Genomic DNA, 22,450 nt, shown 5'->3' with positions numbered 1-22,450 from the left:
AGTGAATCAGCTCTTGATTATCCAACTCCAAAAAAAAAAAACCTCATAAATAATCCCATAGAATGTGCTGTATATTCTTACCCTGTTCATTTAGTCTACATGATTTCACTTGTCAGTTATAAATACGTAGGTACTGACATAGGGCAGAAAATAAAACTGCTGTGAGTTAGGAAAAATAATGGTAATGATGGCAAATGCCTATAGTGCCGGTTTTCAAACTTAGGATGCACAAGAATGCTCTGGGATGCTTGTGAAAGTTCAGATTCCAGGGATCCATCCTCCAAGAATGTGATTTATTAGGGCTGGAGAGGGTGCTCAGAATGCGGCTTTTCAACAAAAACTTAGAGTTACTCTAATGCAGTGGTCATCTGCATCCAGAGAGGCAGTGGCAGGCACAACACAATGTAGGCTGGAAATCGGAGTCTGTGTGGAATCAAGTGAACAAAATCAAATGGTCCTGTCCTGTAGACAATGCTTATGGCTCAAGTAAGGATAAGGTGAAGAAAAATATGCTGTGTTTACATTAAATTTTGAAACCACCATTGCTTTCTAACATCACGTTTTTTTTATTTCAGACTTGTGTTCCATAACCCATTTGCTAGTAATAGAAGTATCTTTCAATTTTCCCTTGATATTAGTCAATAGAGTAGTTTTACATGTTCAGCTAATCTCATCAGATTGCAAACACCTTGCAAAAAGGACCATTCTATTTCCTCAGAGTTCAACAAGTTCATGTAGTTAGCAGGCGTACAAATACATCTATAATGCTGACTAAATCCCCTCATCACGCTCAAAACCAAAGTGTGTGTGTGAGAGACGAATGTCTAAAACCACTACCAGAACAATGCTATAGTAACCCAGAGAATGATGCCTTTTAAAAGAGAAAGAGGAGGATTAAACAACAAAAATCACCTTAGCAAGGTTTTCAAAAGTCACTGCATCGTTTAGTTTCATAGAACAATAATCATACTTCTACTTTTTCAGAAATGCTTATTCTATCAACAAGTGTTTCAAACTCTACTTCTATCAAGCAACGGAAAAATATTGACAGTTAGTTAAATACTTACTTGGTGGTTCTGTAAGTATATTTATAGGTGACTTCTCGAGAAATCTGCCGAGCCAAGGCAAAAAGCTCATCTCTTCGTGTCAGCAGGGCATTATCCTTCACACAGAGTTGAGCAGCTGCTTCATTAACAGTGAGCTGGACATCCAAAACAGAGTTTCAAAATTAAGAACATTTTAATTTCATCAAAATGCAAAAGATTTCACTTAAAATATAAGAATGTCACACCATTATATAATGAAATAATAATTCACAAAAATCAGAATAGTATTTATTCCTAATTATTCCTAATGCCAAATTTCTGAAGAAAATCAACCAATCTGCCATCTCACAGAGTCCAAATTAATCACGATAGTCATCTTGATTTTATTTATTTATATGCTTTTTTTGGTTAGGTAGGAGAGTTTATAGACAACAAGGAAAATAAAAAGTGAAAAATATTCTGCATCTTGCTTATAAAAAAACCAAAATATCAGAATACAGGATTTGCTGACACCACTTCTCTAACCAAAAATCAATGTAGATAGTCTGACAGATTTTTAAAGAACTGACATGAAAATTCTTAAAAAGGAATCAAGACTATATGATTTTAAACATTTATCAAATCACTTAGTAAAAAATAGAGTTATCATGTACTAGGGCTATATTGGAAAATCAAGGTCTTGGACTAATCTCTAAGATCCATCTAATTCTACCACGCTTTCATAATTCAATAATTATTAAATATTGTCAATATAGAGTTGCTAGTTGACCAAACACTTTGTACTAAAATTCTGTTATCATAAACACAAAATCTTAATTGTTTAACAAAGTAGAAAATTTTTCACATAATTTTGTCAATATAAATAGATACAGGAAATTGTCAAGAGGTATATCAAACTTTTTTAATATGCAAAAGATGAACTTAACCAAGGCACGATGATTCGCAAAAAGAAAATGGGACGTGATGGCAGGCAGACCTGAGAAGAGTCCTGCTCCATCATTTATCAGCTATGACTCTGGACATGCAAAACTTTTGAGAGGCTTGGTATTTGGTATTCTGAGAGGCAAAATGGGATAATATCACTATCCCAAAAGGCTCTAACAAGAACAGATGAGGAGACACACCTGGCACAAGGTTGTGGTTAGTGTTAGTTCTTGTTTCCTTTTCATAAGAAATCAGGTACAGCAGTACCCCCTTACCCACAGTTTTGCTGTCTGAGGTTTCAGTTACCTGTGGTCAACTGTGACCCAAAAATATTAAATGAAAAATTATACAAATAAACAATTCGTAAGTTTTAAACTGTGTGCCATCTCACTCTGTCTCGTCCGAGTGATGAATCATCCCTTTGTCTAGTACATCTACACTGTCTACACTGTCTACACTCCTGGCCGTCAGTCACTTGGTGGCCATCTCAGTCATCAGATGGACTCTTCTGATATCTCAGTGCTCATGTGCCAGTTATCCTTATTTTACTCAACAGTGGCCCCAAAGTGCAAGAGCAGTAATGCTGGCATATTGTTCTAATTGTCCTACTTTATTATTATTAACAGTTATGGTTGTTAATCTCTTGCTGTGTCTAATTTATAAGTTAAATTTTATCATAGGTATGCATGTATAGGGACGAACAATGTATATAAGGTTTGGTACCATTTGCAGTTTCAGGCATCCAACTGGGGGCCTTGGAATGTGTCCCTCACAGATAAGAGGGGACTACTGTAGTCACCCTTTCTCCCTACCCAGGCATCTCATCTTTATTTAGAATTTTTCTTACTTAAAATTTTTGAAAACAAAAATAGCATGCAATCATTCCATCCAGAATGACGATATTCTAATATACATTATTCCAATATTTCAGTGTACTTACAAACATTAAATATATATGTACATACAAATTTGTAATCTACTTTTTTCAGTATATTTTTTATTTCTACCAATGTATTAAGACAGAGACACAGCTTGTTTACATTAGCATCTGGCATGGGTTGGAAGTTCAATATAAATCTGTTGACTGATGAATGAATTGAGAAATCCTTTATAATATCACTTTTACTACCCACACATACAATATTCCATTGTAGAAAACAGCAATATATTATTTAAACTACCATCGCCCTGGACATCGAACTACCTCCAGTTTTCCAGGTACTATTTAAAAAAAAGCTGCATAAGAGATTCTTAAATGTGCACCTTTGCACACATATCCAACTATTTCTTTGCAATACATTCCTACAAATAGACCTGTTAGGTCACAGGGTATACTAAATTTTAAGAAATTTATACATTCCACCAAACTACCCTCAGAGAAGTTGCTCTAAATCATAATGCTGTTACAATGATTATATGATGAGTACATTTCCTACAATCTTGACCAACACTAGTTATTATCTTTTGAAAACTTTACCAATTTTACATTTCTAAAACAGCATTTGGCTATAATTTGCATCTCTTTGACTATGAAACTAAAGTTTTTTCTTACATCTTTGACTCATTACAATGTTTTGTTCTCTTAGAACTTCAGGAATTCTTTATTAACAGCATCAACTCTTCATCATATGTAATGAGATTTTTTTTTTTTTTTTAAAGTTTGTCATCAGCCATACAGTTTCTATGCTGTGGGTGACAGGCACAGAAAAATCTTTCTACTCTAATAATATATAAATGTTCCATAATTTAGTCTAATCGTTTTACTTTTCCCACCTAAGTATTTAAACCATCTAGAATGTGTTATGGTATATGGTATGATGTAGACATCTAACATCCTCCTCCCCAAATTTATAACTGTAATTTATATTGTTCTGAAACAATTAATTTGGCCACTGACAGCAAGTTATAATAATAAACCCAAGTTTCCTATTTTAAACCCATAGCTGAATATGAAAGCATAATTGAAGGAAGAATTTATTTTCAGCCTTCTCCCCTCCTCCTAAAGAGTCATCAATAGATAAATTCCTCCCCTAAGTGCCTTTGAAAGGCACAATGTTATTGGAGTTAAAAGTGAAATGTATACTTTAAATAATGATTTTCAAAACAAATCAACTTCAGTTTCAGCATGGCAGTAGCTAAATGACCTTGAAGAGGATTCTCAAATACCTTTTTATGTAGCGATTTCTTTTTCATATTAATAAATCTACATTACTAAGGAAACGCTTGATTTTCAGTAAGGTGTTTTAACTGACAAGGTTTCAGAGGTACTAGCTTATGCACAACCACAGAAAGTAACTTTTCAACACAAATTGAAAACAATATTCTAGTATTCCTTCTATTACCTTTCCAGAAACCAAGAAAAATAAACACAACGCATTCATTGTCACTGAATTCAGGCTCCCACAGACCAAAAAAGTAGACTAAACTCCAGGCCCTCAGGGAACCTGGTAAAAAACTGAGGCTGGAGAAATAACTCTAGCTCACCCCCGAGTTGTAATAAAAAGCTGATTCATGAAGCCTCTCCCTTAAAAACATGTGTTCTGTCAGTGTTACCCAGATTTCATGCTCCCTAGTTGCTAATAATGAACAAATCAATAACTCTCCCTTAAAAACATGTGTTCTGTCAGTGTTACCCAGATTTCATGCTCCCTAGTTGCTAATAATGAACAAATCAATAACTCTCCCTTAAAAACATGTGTTCTGTCAGTGTTACCTAGATTTCATGCTCCCTAGTTGCTAATAATGAAATCAATAACGATTATGATATAATTACAAAAGAAAAATGAAAATATTCCCAAACAATTCTTCACTTGCTGCAGCACTGTTAGCTTTTTCTGAATGCCAATAATCTAATTTTGTTTAAAGGATAAAGTAACAAGATATTGTCCCTTACTGGTTTACTTATTTCCTCCATTTCCTCTTTTTGTAGCCCAAAATACCAAAATTCCACTCATTTCTTTATATGAAAGATTTCTCAAAGTTTGCTTCCTTTTTGTTTTTGAGATGGAGTCTCACTCTGTCACCCAGGCTGGAATGCAGTGGCGCGGACTCAGTCTCCCGGGTTCAAGCGATTCTCCTGTCTCAGCCTCCCAAATTGCTGGGACTACAGGCATGCACCACCATGCCCGGATAATTTTTTTGTACTTTTAGTACAGACGGGGTTACATCATGTTGGCCAGGCTGGTCTCGAACTCCTGACCTCAAGCAATTCGCCCACCTTGGCTTCCCAAAGTGCCGGGATTACAGGCGTACCCACCACGCACGGCCTCTTAAAGTTAGCTTTCTATCTTTTATAACTGGACTTAAAAACTGGACTCACTACAGTTATCTTTATCCTTAAAAAGAGTGATTTACTGATTCCTAAAAAAACTTTCTTTACAGGTTGTTAAAATTATAATCTCCAACAATCAAATGATTGTGACTTTAAGTACTGTTGGCACAAAAACACTGTGAACAACTGTGTGTTAGGGAGGCTCAAAAGGCAATCAGGACTTTCATTTCCAGCACTGAGAAGGCTAGGTACCATTACTGGCCCCTCTCAGAAAAAAAACTAAAGTGTATCAGGGCTAGAGGGGAGATACAAATAAAACAATGGGAAAAAATCCAAAATATTAGTCATATAATAAATGTAAATGGACCACGCGTTCCAGTTAAAAAACAAAGAACATCTGACTGGGTTCTTTAAAATCCAACTGATTAGTATTTATAAAAGATATATATAAAACATGGATTAGAAAGGCTGAAAATAAAAGGATGACATAAAGATATAATAAGCAATTGGCCAGGTGTGGTGGCTCACGCCTGTAATCCCAACACTTTGGGAGGCTGAAGCAGATAGATCGCTTGAGCCCAGGAGTTCGAGAACAGCCTGGGCAACACGGAAACCCCGTCCCTACAAAAAGAGAGACAAAGAAAGAAAGAGAGAATGAGAGAAGAGAGAAAGAGAGAAACAGAGAGAGAGAGAAGGGGAGAGAGAAAAAGAGAGAAATAGAGAGAGAGAGAGAGAGAGAAGGGGAGAGAGAGAGAGAGAAAGAGAGAGAGAGAAGGGGAGAGAGAGAGAGAGAGAGAGAAAGAGAGAGAGAGAGAGAGAGAGAGGGAGGGAAGGAGGAATTAGCTAGGTGTGGTGGCACATGCCTATGGTCCCAGCTACCCAGGAGGCTGAGTGGGAGAATCACCTAAGCCTGGGAGGTCGAGGATACAGTGAGCTGTGATCTCACCACTGCACTCCAGCTTGGGTGACAAAGTGAATCCTGTCTCCAAAAAAAAAAAAAAAAAAAGATGTAAAGATGTAATAGGCAATGACTAACAAAAAGAGAACTCATGTATTTATATCAACATTAAAGAAAACAGCTTTTTGGCCGGGCGCGGTGGCTCACGCCTGTAATCCCAGCACTTTGGGAGGCCGAGGCGGGTGGATCACAAGGTCAGGAGATCGAGACCATGGTGAAACCCCGTCTCTACTAAAAAATAGAAAAAAAATTAGCCGGGCGCAGTGGCGGGCGCCTGTAGTCCCAGCTACTTGGGAGGCTGAGGTAGGAGAATGGCGTGAACCCAGGAGGCGGAGCTTGCAGTGAGCCGAGATTGCGCCACTGCACTCCAGCCTGGGCGACAGAGCGACGAGACTCCGTCTCAAAAAAAAAAAAAAAAAAAAAAAAAAGAAAACAGCTTTTTAAAGCAAAATTCATTATTAAAGATAAGATTATTGCATGATACAAAGAGAAACAGACACTACAATCACAGTAAAAGTTTAGCACACAACTCTTTTTTTACTGACAGAGCAAGCAGACAAAATAGTTAAGAACCTAAGATTTGAATAACAGAGTTAGTAAGCTTGTTAGAACAGACACATACAGAACACTCTACTAACAACTGCTTAAGATACCATTTCCAAACGTAAAAAACACAGACCACAGAGTGAACCATAACTAAACTCGCAACAAATTTTAAAGGGTTGGCATCACACAAACCATGCACTCTTGCCCTCAATGTAATGAAGTCAGAAATCATTAGGAAAAATAATTAAGGAAAAAAATTACTCATATTTGGAAATAAAGAAACACTTTTAAATAACTCATGGTCAGAAAATAAATCATAAAATTAAAATAGAAAAATAATAACCTCATAACAAAACTTTGGGAATAACACTGAATCAATACATAGTGAAAATTTATACTTTAATTGCTCATATTAGAAAAAGAATGACTAAAAATTAATGAACTAAGCACCCGAATTAAGTTAGATAAGAACAATAAAATAACTAAGAGGAGACACATACATACATGTACACAGCACAAGCAAGAATAGCAACTAAGCCCACAGTGGCTTCTTCAAAAAGATCAGAGGTGGGCAAGTTTTTTCTGTAAAAGGCCAGAGAGTAAATATTTCAGGCTTTACGGGTCAAACAGCCTGTGTCACAACTACTTAACTCACCATTGCAGCTCAAAACCAGCCACAAACAGTACATAAATAAATAGGCCCAGCTGTGTGCCAATAAAAGTTTATTTATAAAAACAGGAGGTGAGTGAGACTGGGCACATAGATTCTAGTTTGCAGATCTCTGAAAAAGAATACAATGGGCAAACCTTTGGCAAGGTTGTTTGGGGCAAAGGAGAGATAAGTGTACAACCAATATTAGGTCAATATTAGGTCTTAAAAAACTATAAATAATTTTATGCCACTAAGTTTGAAAACTTAGATGAAATGGACATTCTTAGAAAAATGTAACTTACCAAAACTGACTCAAGAAATAGACTACCATAATTCGTCTTTAAAAATCATCAGAAAGAAAAGTCCAACATTTCAATTGTTAGATGCTGAAATCAATGAATTCTGAGATTGAGAGTTCAGAATAAAACAAGCTAACTTAATAATGTGTCCAAGTATATGCTGTTCTCAGGTTCAGCATTCCTCCTCTCTCAAAGGTGAAATTGCTGGCCTCCTCTGACACACTCAGCCTTGACTTCTCAGCACTACAATGGAAACTGACCAAAGCTTGGCATCACTGTTCATTCTACAGGCCCGGGTCCTTATCTTGGTAACCTGCTTAGCACCCCAATGCCTGCAGAATTTCTTCTGCTCAGTCTACAGTTACCCGCTGACTACATTCTCCTCTTCTCCTTCCTATCTTTCTAGAGCTCTTTGACTAGAAGCTGCTATCTGCTGACAAATATTCTGTAATGCCAAATTATCTACCTGCTTACATTTCTGAGTATTACAAGTTACTATATTCTCTATTGCCTTGCTGTTCCCAAGTTTTAGTTGCTCTCTCTCCTCATCCATTCACTGATTGAAGATTGGGGGCACACTGCTTGCCTAGTTTACCACCTGCTATCTGTTAACACTCTTTATGATAGATGCAACGCTGCCTGCTGGCTTTTTTCTGATATTGCTTCTGGGTTTGTCCCTTAGCACCTGCCGAACACCAGCAACATGAGTGGTTCTAAGCCTCAGAACTCACTCTCTTCACAATCTGACACCTATATAACAGACCGGACTTAGCCAGGTTGTAGGACTATCACTGATTCTTTAGCTTAAAAAAAAAAGGGGGGGGGGCTTAACAACAAGTCATTCTATAATTCTTTATGGTGTACATTTGGAAACAAGTTATGTTATTATAAATATATAAACAAATATTTTTTTCTTATTACAAGAAAAATAATCTTATGTACTGAACAGTTGAAAAAAACTTACAGGTATAGATAGCTTCCTGAATTTCATCCACTAGTGACCTACATATAGCTCTATGTCTTGAAAGATTAAAAGAACAGTATCCACACAATTTATGTGAAGAAAACCCTCAGAACAGTGAGATTAAGTCAACAATGAATTAAGAATAAGTCATATATTCCTTATGTGGAAATTGAGTACAAACTAGCAACATTCTTTAATCTCAGGAACTTAGAAGAACTAAAAAAACTTCTGCTAATTGTAAATAATCAGGAGAAAAAAAGCAAAATTCTCATAATACCTAAAAGATATACCTAATAGTACCTTCTTTCAATTCCCTGAGGATTCTGTCATTTCTTCCAAGATCTTAGATATTTACTAGTTTTAAGAAAGCTTCCTGATTCACAAACATTTATTCTAAACTATATTATTGAACCAGATTCACATACTGGAGTCACAAGAAACAAGTAGGCCTAAGTTAAGTTTCAAAAACACAAGCCACAACTTCCAAAGCCCCCACCCCCACATTTCAGCCTACTGGCATTCATTTTGAGTATTTCCTTATTTTGGGAAACCCACGGTCTCATTACTTAAATACCATATGTACCTACTTATCTAAAGAGGCAAAGAGCCCCTTGGCGAAAGCTAAGTGTAAAATAATTCTTTTTAGATTTTTTAAAAGTAGGGTGTGATTTTTTTAAACTCAGGTTAACTAGGTTTGTTAATCTTTTAGAAATACTCTTATTTTGATAAAAATACAGGTATTTTGACTCAACTTTGTTGAGTTTCATCTGCTATGTTTTAAAAATTATAAGAAAACTAGATTAAAGCATGAAACTAAAATTGAAACTAAAATTGCCAACACATTTTGCCTTTTGTTTTTCTACTAATGACAGCCATATAGCCCTTTTAGTGGATTCCTCTACTGGTTCAAAGGATACTCCCAAAATAGATCCAAGTCACAGACTGGCTATGACTTAAGTCATTCTGCTAACCAATTATCTGATCTCAAGCTCCAACATTCACGTCTAAAATCATTTATTTAAAAAGATCAGGCTAGGTACAGTGGCTCATACCTGTAATTCCAGCACTTTGGGAGGCCAAGGCAGTCACATCACTTGAGCCCAGGAGTCTGAGACCAGCCTGGGCAACATGGAAAGACTCCCATCTCTATAAAAAAAAATTAACTGGGTGTGGTGGCACACACCTGTTGTTGAAGCTACTCAAGAGGCTGAGCAGGGAGGACTGCTTGAGCCCTGGAGGTCGAGGCTGCACTCACTGCACTCCAGCCTGGGTGACGGAGCGAGATCTCCATCTCAAAAAAAAAAAAAAAAATTAGCTATGAAATAGTCTTTTTAATTTTTGAAAACACATTTATTTTCCAAGCACTTACTGTGTACATTAGACTCTGTGAATATAAAGATGAAGGAGACATGATCTCTGCGTTGAAGAAACCCAGAGTATACTGTGAAGCACAGACTGGTACACAAATAAGTACAATAAGAAGTTGAAGCTATTGTGACAGAAGTATATGTAGGGATAAAAATGGAAAGGAAAGGTCATTCTGTCTGAAGGAAAAGATAACAGAAAACACTTAAGCTTATTCTGGGCTGAGTTTTAAAGATGATGTGTCGACCAGATAGACGAGAAGAAAAGGAGTAAATGTTAAAGTTTATACACACACATAAAGTATATATGTTATATGGAGAAAATGTGTCTATACACACATATACACACACATGAACTTAAGCAGACTATGTCTACAGTACTTACTATAAAGATAAAAATGTTTAATGCCAAACATCAAACCAAAACGATGTTCAAAGCAAGAATTCTTCCAACATTCATCAAATTGTTTTCTATGCAAGCTGAGAATTGCTTTAAGTTCTTGCTATTTTTACAAAATTATTTTCTTAAAAAAAAGCCTACGAAAATGTTTTTTAAAAGTTATATTTAAAACCTAGTTTTATTTCTTAATTAAAAAACAAACTGCCTTTCAAAAGCAAAGACTTTATGCTTTCACTGCTTAAATTCTGACATTTTTCTCAAAGTCACCTCATACTGTAGTTCCAAAGCTCAAACATGTTCAAGTTCAATACAAATATACCCCTAACACAATAAATATGGTCCATTTTCACAAAAGAGCTACGTGTTGCTAACACCTCAGTGTTTTTAATACTGCTTTCAGGGAGTGTATCACATTTGCGGCAAACTATTACCAAATTTATCTCTAACGACTAGCAACATGCCACACACACAGAGAAAGAACAACGCGGGCTTTGTACCTCATGGAGCGTGAGATGTTTCCCATCCTTCCTCTTTGAGTCAAATCTGCCGTATATTGCACTGTATTTCCGAATTTCCTCCTCTTTGTGTGGATCATCGTCGTTCATCTCAAAGATGTGACCTATCATTTTGGCCAACTTCTTGTTGGTTTTTAGCAGCTCTTTCACTTCATTCAAGTCACTTTTCGGCAGTGTGGGGGCCATCCGCTCCACACACTCGGCCACAGAGAGCGCAGCGGCAGCATCCAGTGCCTCGCTGCTCTCCTTTGGGGACGCGGGGGAGCCCAGGTCTGCTGGGGAGAGGCTGTGCTCGCTCTCGGTGGCATGGTGCCCTTGCCAGAGTCTGGACTCACCAACACTCTGCAGTGCTAGGCTCCCGACCACATCTGACTTCCCCTGTCCCAAGCTCTGCACACAGGTGGTAGCAGCACATTTGGGGATTTTTAAATGAGGTTCCCGGGCATTGCTACTCCTTTCATAACTACTGCAGGATATTCCCAGCCATGTCGGTGATCCTTCTGGTAATTTATAGATGGGTATGCTACTGACAGGAAGGGAAGTCAGCGGCTGATTGAAAAGCCCAGGGTTTGTGACCCAGTCTCTCAAAGCCTTCTGCAGCCTTCTAACATGAAGGGGCTTGCTAGCCATGCCCACGAGTGCCATGATTTCCAAAAACTCCTCTTCTCCTGCTTCACAGAGTTGCTGGACATCATCACCACCTTGTTGGATAAAGGCATCGAAATAAGAAAGTAGATTGGCTTTTTGTAATATTCTATACAGCTGCAACTCCCCCAGGGTCCTGGGTAAGGCCGCAGCCATTACTCTGGATGGGTTTAACCTGCCAAAAAAAAAAAAAGTAAAAACTCATCATACTTGCTTCAAACTTCTTACACCAAATAGGTACAGGTTTTAAGAACAAAAACAAGAAGCATCTGCATCGTGACTGCCTGTGAAGGCAGCATTCTCTCTACATACTTTATCTCGTTCTGCACTCCTAACAATCTTATAGGTCAGTAACTAAACTGACTTATTTTCCCAAAAGAGAATAACTGGTAAGCGGGAATCTGGAGGTTCAAACCAAGGCTCAAACCAAGGGTTCCATGTCCCATATTTTTGGCTATATACTTTGCTACTGCCAAGGTATGGAAGCAGGTGGAGTGAAAGACAATCAAATTTAGCAGGAGGTAAGAAGCAGAGGATGCTACCATTTGCTGAATACTTATTTTGTGCCAGGCAATACAATAAACACTTTACATTACACATGTCTTAATTCTCACAAGGGCCCTGTGACACAGGTACAGTTATTCCCATTTTATGGAGAAAAAATGAGCAAGATGAGCCTGGCAGGCAGAGGAAGATAGCTTTCAGTATGAATTGGAGGTGAGAAATAGAAGGTGGTATATTTAGGAATCAAGAAAGAAGAGGTAGAGAAAAGTCAAACAAGTAAGTGACAAGACTTGGTGATCATTTAGATCTAAGTGAGGAAGGAAGTTACCCTTTATTGACATTTATTGATGAAGAAAACAGTTACCGCTTATTTGTAGTCTGTGGTTTAAGGAGAGTTACAGGTGACTATGAGATTACATCTGAGAGTTCAGAAATCTAACAGGCATTAGGGACACAGAAAAATAAGGATGATGGGATTCCCATTCAAACACATGGCATTCGCACATGGCACAGGGTAGAATGCTTATGTAGAACGGCCCTGCATGCAAAATAATAGACTAGAATCTAACTATGTATTAGGGAGAGGGCTGTAGGATAAAATAAGGAGGGTGGGTGATCCCTCCAAAGCAGCGGCACAAAGCCTAAGACAGAGCCAAAGACGAAACATACTTTTAGACCTCAAGCAAGACAAAGAAGTCTGTTTTTAAAGAGACAGAACAAGACTCAGCAAAGTACTTCTTGACCTCTTAGCAGCCTTTAAAAGTTGTTCACAGTTGCCTGGAGACCTCCCACATACAAAGAGGAGTTGGCCAAGTACTTCCATTTAAGAGAAACAAATAAACTTGTAATCAAATGCACCCTTAGGATTAAAAGTACCCTGTAGCCCTCTATGGAGAAAACAACAGAAGGCTAAAAGAACATGTGCATCAGTGAAAAATGGAAGGCCCACTCTCAACTGACAGTATGCAGTAATAGTTAACGGGGACATCCCTGGAAGCCAAGAAGTCACCGAACTTGGGACTTTTGTTTTTTGCCACCAATCAGAATGCTACACAAAATTCTAGTCCCAGCCACTCCAAGCCAGGAGAATAGGTGTCCCTACCACTCTAAACACTGACTACTGGAAGCCCTATCTCCTGGAACCTGTGTGTCATCCACAATCTGTTCTGACTTCCTCAAATTTGATGTCTCTTTCTTTGCAAGGGCGAGTATGGGCATAACCAGGTTACCTGATGACTTCCCAAAAGACAACAAAGGCTGAATTAGGGCCCAGTAGCTTCTACTAACATCCAGGAAATCACCTGGGGTGCTTTTGAAAAATACAGTTTCCCAGGTGCCTGAGATGCATCTCAGGAGACTCCCATGATTAGGCAAATCTGACAAACTGCACAAGATTCCTACTTAATAAATCCTCCAGGCACCACAAACTCCTACAGGTCCTGTGATGATCCACGTAATTCTTTAGGTCAACCTTCACATTCATGCCACCTCAGTACTCTTGATAAAAAAACGTTCTTGCATCTTCTAAATCACCTAAAGGAGGCTCTGCGTGTCCTTCCACTCCAGGGAGAGTCTGTCACCCACCTGGGCACTAACTCACAACAACAGAGCTTTCAGGAGTTACAGACCCAAGTTCAGAGCTATATTAAACTACACTATACCAAATAGAAGGCCTGCTATAAAGTGTTGGAAGTGGAAGAAAAGAAACTTACTTTCCTATCGTATACCTCATGCAATTCCTCCATAAGCTTTCGATGCAAGAATACAAAAAAAAAAAAAAAAAGGACATGTATAATGTGTATATACATACACACGATCAAAATAGACTGTGTAAGACACAGAAGTTCCAAGACAGGGGGCTTCCCAGTAGTACACACACAGTCTTTTTTTTTTTTTTTTAATAAGAGGACTGTAACTTTGCAAGGTTTACACGGTGATCAATTAACTCACCATATGTACTTCTCACATTATGGAATAGAGGAGAGATTACATGAGGAAATCTGGAAAAATGCTTTTTAATCTTTTTATGAGCAATAAGAAAAAAATATCTATGTTAGACAAATACAAAAGAGAAACTTAAGAACGAAAACACCCAAGCTTCTTTTTGTTCTTCTGAGATAAGGCAATGATTTTAGAAAACAATTTTCAAGTTTTATCCTTTTTCATCTTTACCGATTTAAAAAATATGAAACCCCCTAGTTCTTAAGAGAAAGCCCTCTGTATGGGTAAGAAAGTAGTTATGAATATAATATCTCCATAAAGACTGATGGGACCAAGTGTACATTTCCAAAGCCAAGATAACAGATGCAAGATAACTAAGTAACCGATTCGGTCCTGGAGGCTTTCTAGAGGCCCACACTTACTGCTGGGAAAGGAGTTTTCCTACTAAGCTTTTGCTTTAAGAGAATGTTTCAGTTTCCTTCCAAAGCCTGCTGTGGTAATTTAAACACCCACCCCTTCATACATTAACTTGATGTGATTTGAACGAAAACTTTTACAAGATTTTCTGTTTTCACAAAATCTGTAATCATTAATGCTTCAACATGAAGGTCAAATAAGTCAAAAGAAAGCTTCTACCTGTATCTCTCCAATCTGAAGTAAATATAAAATGGGTCCTTAACATGGTACATACAGGTAGCTTATAGTATTGTAAATCTACTCAGCTGAAAACTACTGTTACCTGACCTTTTCAAGATATCCTGGAACGACCACTCTGAGTCTGATTTTTCAACGAATTCCAGTTAAGAGAAACCCGTTAACTGCATTCAAAAGTTAACTCTGAGGCCTTGCTGCCAATGTACAGCAAACTTCTACTTCCACTAGCTTAAATGTTCCTCCCCCTGCTCAGTCCAATGAAAAGAATCCCAATGATGTCGGGGAAGAGGAATTAAACAATGCATTAAGACCATTTGTTGTTGTTATTCACTGATCTTTTACACAGTAATCATTTGTTACAAAACTTTTTTTAAAACTCACTTTGGCTCCTTACAGGGTAGCATCAGTCACCTGCCAGATTCCAACTGTGCCAAGTGAAGGAAGGAGCTAGTCTGGCCCACAAAAGTACTGGTCAACTGCTATTTTGCTATGAAAAACAAAATTTCCCTAACGGTCTCCAAGCTGGGATGTGAGGATTTTTTGATAGGACAGAGGCCTTTGTCACTAGGGAAAAGAAGAACCATTCCTTCCAACCTGACTCAGGCCAGCTTGTTTTCTGGGCTCACCATTCTATCCAAACTCTGGGCCTCTCTCTCATTAATCTCTCTGATACACTCCTTGAGATGCTCTTCGCCTTACTTTGGTAATGCTGTATTATTTGTTTTTCCTTCTTTCTCTCATTATATTCTAAGAATTCTCCAAATTTTAATATTGCATCTCTTTTCTATTGTGTGCCCATAATTTTCTTTTGATGATCTCACCCATTTCCAGGCTTTAATTATCCCTATAGGCAGATGACCTCCAAATCTGTATCTGTAGCTTGGACCAGGGCCATGGAGTGGCTCCAAGTGTTCTCAAATCCAAATGCACACAAAGCACTGACTGCTGAGTGAAAAAGATGCCTCTCACACACGTCTACTTTGCAAAGGAAGGTAAACAGACACTTCTGTTATGTAGTAAAATAAAACTCACTTAAAAGTGTAACTGAAGTTTTGTTTTGTCTTTATATGTATTCTCAAAAAACAAATACTAAAAGTAGTCATGAATATTTGCAATTATTTATTTAAAAAGCTATCCTCACACCTGAAAAGTTCAGAACCATCAGCCCAAATTGTTCTTCTAAACTGTAATTTGGCGTTCCACCTGGGCACTGTCAACACCTCAAATCTGATGTGTCTGAAAGCAAGTACATTCTCTCATTTTCTTCCCCTCTTCCAGATTCCCAAGTCTACTTCTTTCCAACTCTCTTAGTTCTTTCAGTTGCACCGCGAGTCTTTCAGTTTCCAGGATTTAAGTAAGTTTGGATTCCGTTTTTGCTTTTGGTTCTTTCTTCCTCAAATCTACATGTCCTTAGGCTACACCACTTCTTTCTCTGCCTCAAAAGCACCAGATTCTAGTGTTCATTGTTTCTTGCCCCAACTTTGAAAAAAGCTACTTCACCTTCAATAGATCCCGCACTGCAATGCTAAGTTTACAAAATTGCAAACTTCTCCACTAGTGCATAAAGAAATCCAAACTACTCATATAGGCATCCCAGACCCAAGCCTATCTCTTTCCAGCCTTTCTCTGTTCCTTAACATGCCCATATACTTGTTCCAAGCAGATACATTAGGCGTTCCTCAAATATGCATTCCACTTCCCTGCTCCTGTGCCAGGTATCCTCTCTCCCTCCAACCTCCACAGCCTTTCCCAAAATGTTCTTCCCACTACCCCTGGCTGCCGCTGTCCTCGCCCTTCTCCCAACTCCACAACACTTTGTCTCTCTTATATTTTGAACTTATTCAAACACACCATGAACTAAGCCAGTTCCGGGGAACAGAGGAAAGACAGCTCTTCATGGAGAGTCAGTTAACAGCAAGGAGAAACACGAGCAGCAGAGACTTACACGATGTGGTAAATGCTGTGCAGCTGTGAAGGAGTCATGGCCCAAGGAAGGCAACCTGCCTGGCTCTGCAGAACAAGTCACTGTTAGGTTATAAGCACCCCGAGGGCAGAATTAGGTTTCATTACTCTTTTGTCCCCCTTTATTCCTAGCAAAGTTTCTACGATAAATAACATCTCTGGAAAGGTTGCTGTGCAATGAAACCCAATGTCTGAGTCAGAATCTGATCAGCAACCTTTCATATTCCAAAACGGAGGCCTTCTGTGTAAACCGGTATCTCAATGAATTGCCTATCCAATAACAGGGCATCCTGTTACTTTAGCTACAATCCTTTTCATTCTCTCATCCTTAATACTTGTTCTTTCTTAAAAAGCTATATGGTGCACTCCTGTAACATGGCTATTCTCCCAAGAAAGCAAAAGATGCTCTCCCAATACAGGAACTACAAGTGGTTAGTGTTATATATCATGGATCGAGTCTGGCCCCACCACCTGCCTTTTAAGAATTCAAGTTCAGTCATGAGATCCTAGGTCTTTGCTTCTCTGTTCCTATAAACACGGTGTAAGTCATCATCAAATATCTATCTCATTAATAATCCATATAGTCAAAGGGATTTATAATCACTGTTCTTGCATCTTCTCCCCTCCATGCTATGGGAATCATTATTATATACACATACACAAACATATATAGCAATACACATATGCACACGCCTCCAGGAGTGGGAAGAAACCAAGGGCAAAATCCTAGTAAGGCTTGACTTATTTATGCAGAAGACTAGAAATTCCTTCCCCCAACGCAGCCTGCAATTTTTACTTTAAAATTATCTGAGTCAATAGCAACCTCTTACAGACTTACAAAAAATGTGAAAAACCTTGGAAAGAGTTAAGAGCTCATGAGTCATTTACAGATTAAGGTAAATTAGTTCCACCAGATTGTTTTCCTCTTAACATCTAGACAAGATCTGATGCACGTTAATGAAATACTGAGATGGGAAATGGGGACAATGAAAATAGGAAATATGAGGACAGAAAGACTACACTTTTAGAGCCTCTGAAGTAGTCCAAGTTTAGGAGAGTATAGCTTGAAGGTACAGGGGCCTAGGAGAAGGGTGAAATGGGTACACCAGAGGCTGAAACTGAAAAGGTTTATAAAAAGCAAGAATCTGACTCAGGGAAGGATGAGCCTCTATGTCAGGGGTGTCCAATCTTTTGGCTTCCCTGAGCCACATTGGAAGAAGAATTGTGTTGGGCCACACAAAAAATACACTAACGATAGCTGATGAGCTTTTAAAAAAAATGGCAAAAAAGCCTCATAATTTTTAAGAAAGTTTACGCATTTGCATTGGGCCGCATTCAAAGCCCTCCTGGGCTGCGTGCAACCACAGGCCTCAGGTTGGACAAGCTTGCTCTATGCAATTAATTATTTTTGCTTTTATTCTCATCCTAGAACCCAGAACTCAAGCTAAAATGATTAAATGGAGTTCAGCTACACTTTATGGGTTACTTAAGATTGCAAGGTTGGCCTAAGTACTAACTCGCATGTGTGTTTCAAGTTCCAAATGATTTACCTAGGCACATATTAGTAAGCGGTGTACCATATAAATCAAGACACTTTTGGACCTTAGCTATGAATTAAATATATACCTTCTAGTGAATTGAGGGTAATTTGGGAAACTTAAAATGTCATCTCTTACTGATTTGTTTCTAAACTCCGAATGAAGTTGGAAAAAATTTTAGAGCCGGGCGCAGTGGCTCAAGCCTGTAATCCCAGCACTTTGGAAGGCTGAGGCGGGCGAGGTCAGGAGATTGAGACCATCCTGGCTAACACCGTGAAACCCTGTCTCTACTAAAAAATACAAAAAACTAGCCGGGCGTGGTGGCGGGCGCCTGTAGTCCCAGCTACTCGGGAGGCTGAGGCAAGAGAATGGTGTGAATCTGGGGGGCGGAGCTTGCAGCGAGCTGAGATTGCGCCACTGCACTCCAGCCTGGGGCGACAGAGCAAGACTCCGTCTCAAAAAAAAAAATTAGAGACACCTTAAAATTTTAATAAAAATTGTCAGTGTGAGATTAAATTTACTTGCCAAAATTAGAAAAAACTAAACCAGATTTATTTTGCTAAATAACTATGTATTCATTTAACTATAATAACAATAAGCAAATACTAGCATTTCATATAATGGCTGGAAATCCTCAACCAACCTACCATCAAGTCATTTAACAAACATTAAGTACCCACTGAGTACAGAGTATGCAGGCAATATTTATAAGCTTTTTCACCTTTTCAGAAGTTTCTCTGTAAAAATCATTAAATTAATATACTATGCAAATTAATGGGTCACCCCCTAAATACAATGTAGTGAGAAATGACACTCTTTGAAAGCTTAATGGTATGTTTTAGCTTTGTGAATTCTCACAAGATGAGGATCACTATTTTTTCCAAGCATCAACTTCTCAAATTTCTCACTTATTCCATTATTAAGTTTAAGGAGTATATTCTGTTGTATGACTTATTGAACATGTCAGATCAGAAAGGGAATTTGCATTTAATATAGTAACTGTACCATTCTATTGTTGAAAAGGATAAAACAAGCAGGTAAGATAAAAATAAATTCGAAGCAAAGGGGCTAGCAACCTTCTATTATGCTCAAGTGGGTATTATTTATGCTATAATATGTTTAGCAAATTCCACAATGAAATATGCATAGATGGGTTGATTACACATTAGCATGATCTTAAACTGTTCAAAACATATTATAAAATGGTCACTTCCATCCAAAACACAGCTTTGCATTTAAAGGTAAATTTTATAAAGATTTCATTTCCAAAAATGCACATAAATAGCACTCACAAAAAACAGCTCCAGGCTTGTTATAATGGAATAAATGAGTCCTAAGTCTTAGGCCAATGAAACCTGACGTAACTTCGGAGGCTAAGGTGGGCTAATCCCTTGGCCCAGGAGTTTGAGGCCAACCTGGGCAACATAGCGAGACCCCGTGTCTATATTTTCTTTAGAAACTGACATACTTCTGTTTTCATCCAACCTGAACTTTAAACATTTAAAGTTCATTAACAAATTCGTCAAAGATGTCCCCCACTTTATAATTTTTTTCTTTCAAAGAAGCATCCACGGTGCAAACCCCCCAAATATTTAATAAACCAATAGGCTCTTAGCTATAGCGTGATGAAAATACCTAATGCTTTCACTGTTTCTCTAAGGAGAATAAACATCTATTAACTTTCTCATACGACAGTGGATGTTATTTGCCACTTACAAAAAAGAGATTGCTCAATTGAATTAATAATTTTGAAATAAGATGAGATAAAGTATTTATTAGATAGACCAAGTTATTTACTAGACATATAAGCTTACTAAACGTCCTTGTAACAGCCATAGTAATCCTAAGAATTTGTCATTTGAATTACATTCATAATTAGCAGGCAGGATAAAATAAAAATCTACAGTGCCTCAATGTTTTCATTATTACTATTATTACTGACACCTTCACAAGTAACAAGAGACCATCAGAGCCAAGAAAAATTTTTAATAGCGAAATGACATATTAACTTTAGTGCAAAATGGCAAAAATAATAAAATTGAAACAAGAACGCTTCTTCCAGAAGTTCCTTGAAATTTTCTTTCAAGACCTAATGTTCCAATATCTAATACCAAATCAGGGATAAAAAAGGCTGACCTAGGCAGCCATCTACAAAGTCTCATGAAAATCCTTATTTGTATGTTAATACCGATGACAAAATATATTTTTAAAAATGAAAGGATAGTATTAAATATCTTAAAGGACACAAATATGGAGGAGAAAAAGATAGCCTTTCATCTAAGAGCCACTTTTACTGGCACTCAGATTAGATCAGAAGCAGCTCTTTCAGGTCTTCAGGAAAAGCTCAATCTCCACCCAAAACAGAAAAAGCAAATCCTATGCATCTTCTCTTCTCATACTTCTCATAACACACACACAGATTATGAAATATCATAATTGAGTATGTTGTTCTGGGAAAAATTTTCAAAAAAGTGAAAACCTAGGAAGGTAAGTCATTGCGTGAATACTTTAACAACAGCTAAGCATTTCCTACGTGACTAATCTATTTTAAATTCGGTTCCTCTGTTCCTATGCAATCTCATATTATCTATTAAAACTGCCAAAATATTTTTAAACAAGATCTGAGAATTCCTCTTTCAGCTTCTGATCTTTGCACTCCTTGAGTTGGCAGACACGTCACTGGCAAACCAACTGGTAGTGACAAGTTACTCCAAATCGACTCTTTCAGATGAAATTTTAAATTAACAGCCATCCCAAAATTTTCGGTGCCTCCCGAATCTCAGGAAGCGAGGGGTAAGTACATGCAACTCTACGATTCCTCCCGATCACTTGCTGCAAAACTTGGTCTGCAGCATCTACAAATGCATATTCCATCTCAACTATCCCTTTCCTCAATATCCTTCAACATTCAGGCTCATCAGAAGTGTCGTTTCCTAACTCAAGCTTTGGAAACTCTGAGCTTGCAGACCACAAAGACTGGACAGTATTTTCAGGATTTCTCCATGATAAGGTCACACACACACCTCTGCATCCAAGGCTTGTACGTCCCACATGTTTGCAAATTCCTCATCGGCCTTAGAGGCACAAAGAGTTTCTCGCTTCCCTGCACCTCAGTGCCAAGTTTCTGTAAGCCTCTTCCATGCAAAACTCTCCTTCCGCTTTTAAAAAGAAAACTACATTCGCAAGGGGAGGATACCCAAGAAGAAAATCGAGACGGTAAGTGCAGCACTTTTATAAAGTAAACAAACAAAAAGACCGCCCTGACAAAGGCGACTGCAAAACTCTGGGGCTGGCGCTCACAACCCACATCGCACACCCCCACAGCGCCCCACGGTTCCTCCGAGCGCCGCGAGACACCCCCAGCCCCCTTAGCAGAACGGACTCGGCACCCCAAGCTTTCTCGGAGGGAAAATGCACGAGTCAGGGCCGCGCTCCCCGCGGCCCTGGCACACCGAATGTCTCCGGGAATCGCCCACACGAGCCCGGGGCCGCCCTCTCCTTCCGGCGGCGGCCGCGCGGAGCCCACTCCCCGGACACCGCCCCCAAAGTGCCCGCGCGGCCCCGCGACTCCGCCGCCCCAAGTTCGCCCGCGGCCGCTCTGCCGCGAAAGCGTCCCGCACTTGGCGGACCGGGAGTGGCGACCGTCCGCTTCGGTACGTACTCAGCCAGCGGCTGCAGCGGTCTTGGCGCGCTCTCCCCGAGGACTGCTCAGCCCCAACTCCGAAGCGACGGCCCCCGGCTGTCCCTCCTCTGGCGGCTGCAGGAGCCGGGACGCCCCCGCTCCCATCGAGGGGGGAAGGGAAGGTGGTGGGCGCGCTCTCTCTGCTCCCCCCGCTAGCTCGGGCCCGCCGCTTCTTCCCGCCCACCCGCCCCGACGGCGCTCGCTTGGCCGCGGCGGCGGCTCCTCCGGGCTGCGGCGCGCGGGCGGCGGCGGCGGCAGCGCCTCCCCCGCCGCGCCCTGCCCTCCCCTCCCCTGCTTTCCCCTACCCTGCCTTCCCCGCGCGGGCTGCACCCTCCTCCCCCTCCCCCGCCCGCCTCCGCCGCCTCCACTCCCCCACCCCGCGCTGTCACATTGGGAGATTCCGCTCTTGCTACATTCGCCGCTCTGGCTCCCGCCCACGCGCGGCCGAGTGACGCAGATCCCGGCGTGGGCCGCCGCCGGGCGGGGGCGGGGGCGGCCGCTGGGCCCGGGGCTCGGCCCCTTCCCGCCGCCCCCTCCGCGGAATCCGGAGGGCGGCCCATTCACACGGCAGCTGGGAGGAACCAA

At 39.6% G+C, this 22,450-nt stretch overlaps 1 protein-coding gene across 6 annotated transcripts in view; it reads right to left on the bottom strand.

Moving 5' to 3' along the window:
- Window positions 1-22,359, bottom strand: part of NAB1 (NGFI-A binding protein 1) — a 43,308-nt gene extending 20,949 nt beyond the window's left edge. Inside the window, exons 1-4 of one of the 6 annotated variants that reach the window (XM_038001836.2) lie at window positions 21,845-22,057; window positions 21,207-21,341; window positions 10,922-11,759; window positions 1,068-1,201 (exon numbers count right to left, since the gene is read on the bottom strand). In XM_038001836.2, the coding sequence (XP_037857764.2) occupies window positions 1,068-1,201; window positions 10,922-11,759; window positions 21,207-21,253 (1,019 nt within the window). In that variant the 5' untranslated portion in view covers window positions 21,254-21,341; window positions 21,845-22,057. Of the gene's footprint in view, window positions 1-1,067; window positions 1,202-10,921; window positions 11,760-16,628; window positions 16,709-21,206; window positions 21,357-21,844; window positions 22,120-22,241 lie in introns of those variants that run through there. The other 5 variants (XM_038001834.2, XM_038001837.2, XM_038001840.2 and 2 more) reach the window with 5 other exon arrangements.
- Between the last annotated feature and the right edge of the window lie 91 nt (window positions 22,360-22,450).

Source organism: Chlorocebus sabaeus, chromosome 10 (assembly GCF_047675955.1).
Source record: "Chlorocebus sabaeus isolate Y175 chromosome 10, mChlSab1.0.hap1, whole genome shotgun sequence".
Classification (NCBI taxonomy): Eukaryota; Metazoa; Chordata; class Mammalia; order Primates; family Cercopithecidae; genus Chlorocebus; species Chlorocebus sabaeus.
The sequence above is the reverse complement of the archived record's forward strand: the minus strand, read 5'-3'. Positions and strand labels throughout refer to the sequence as shown.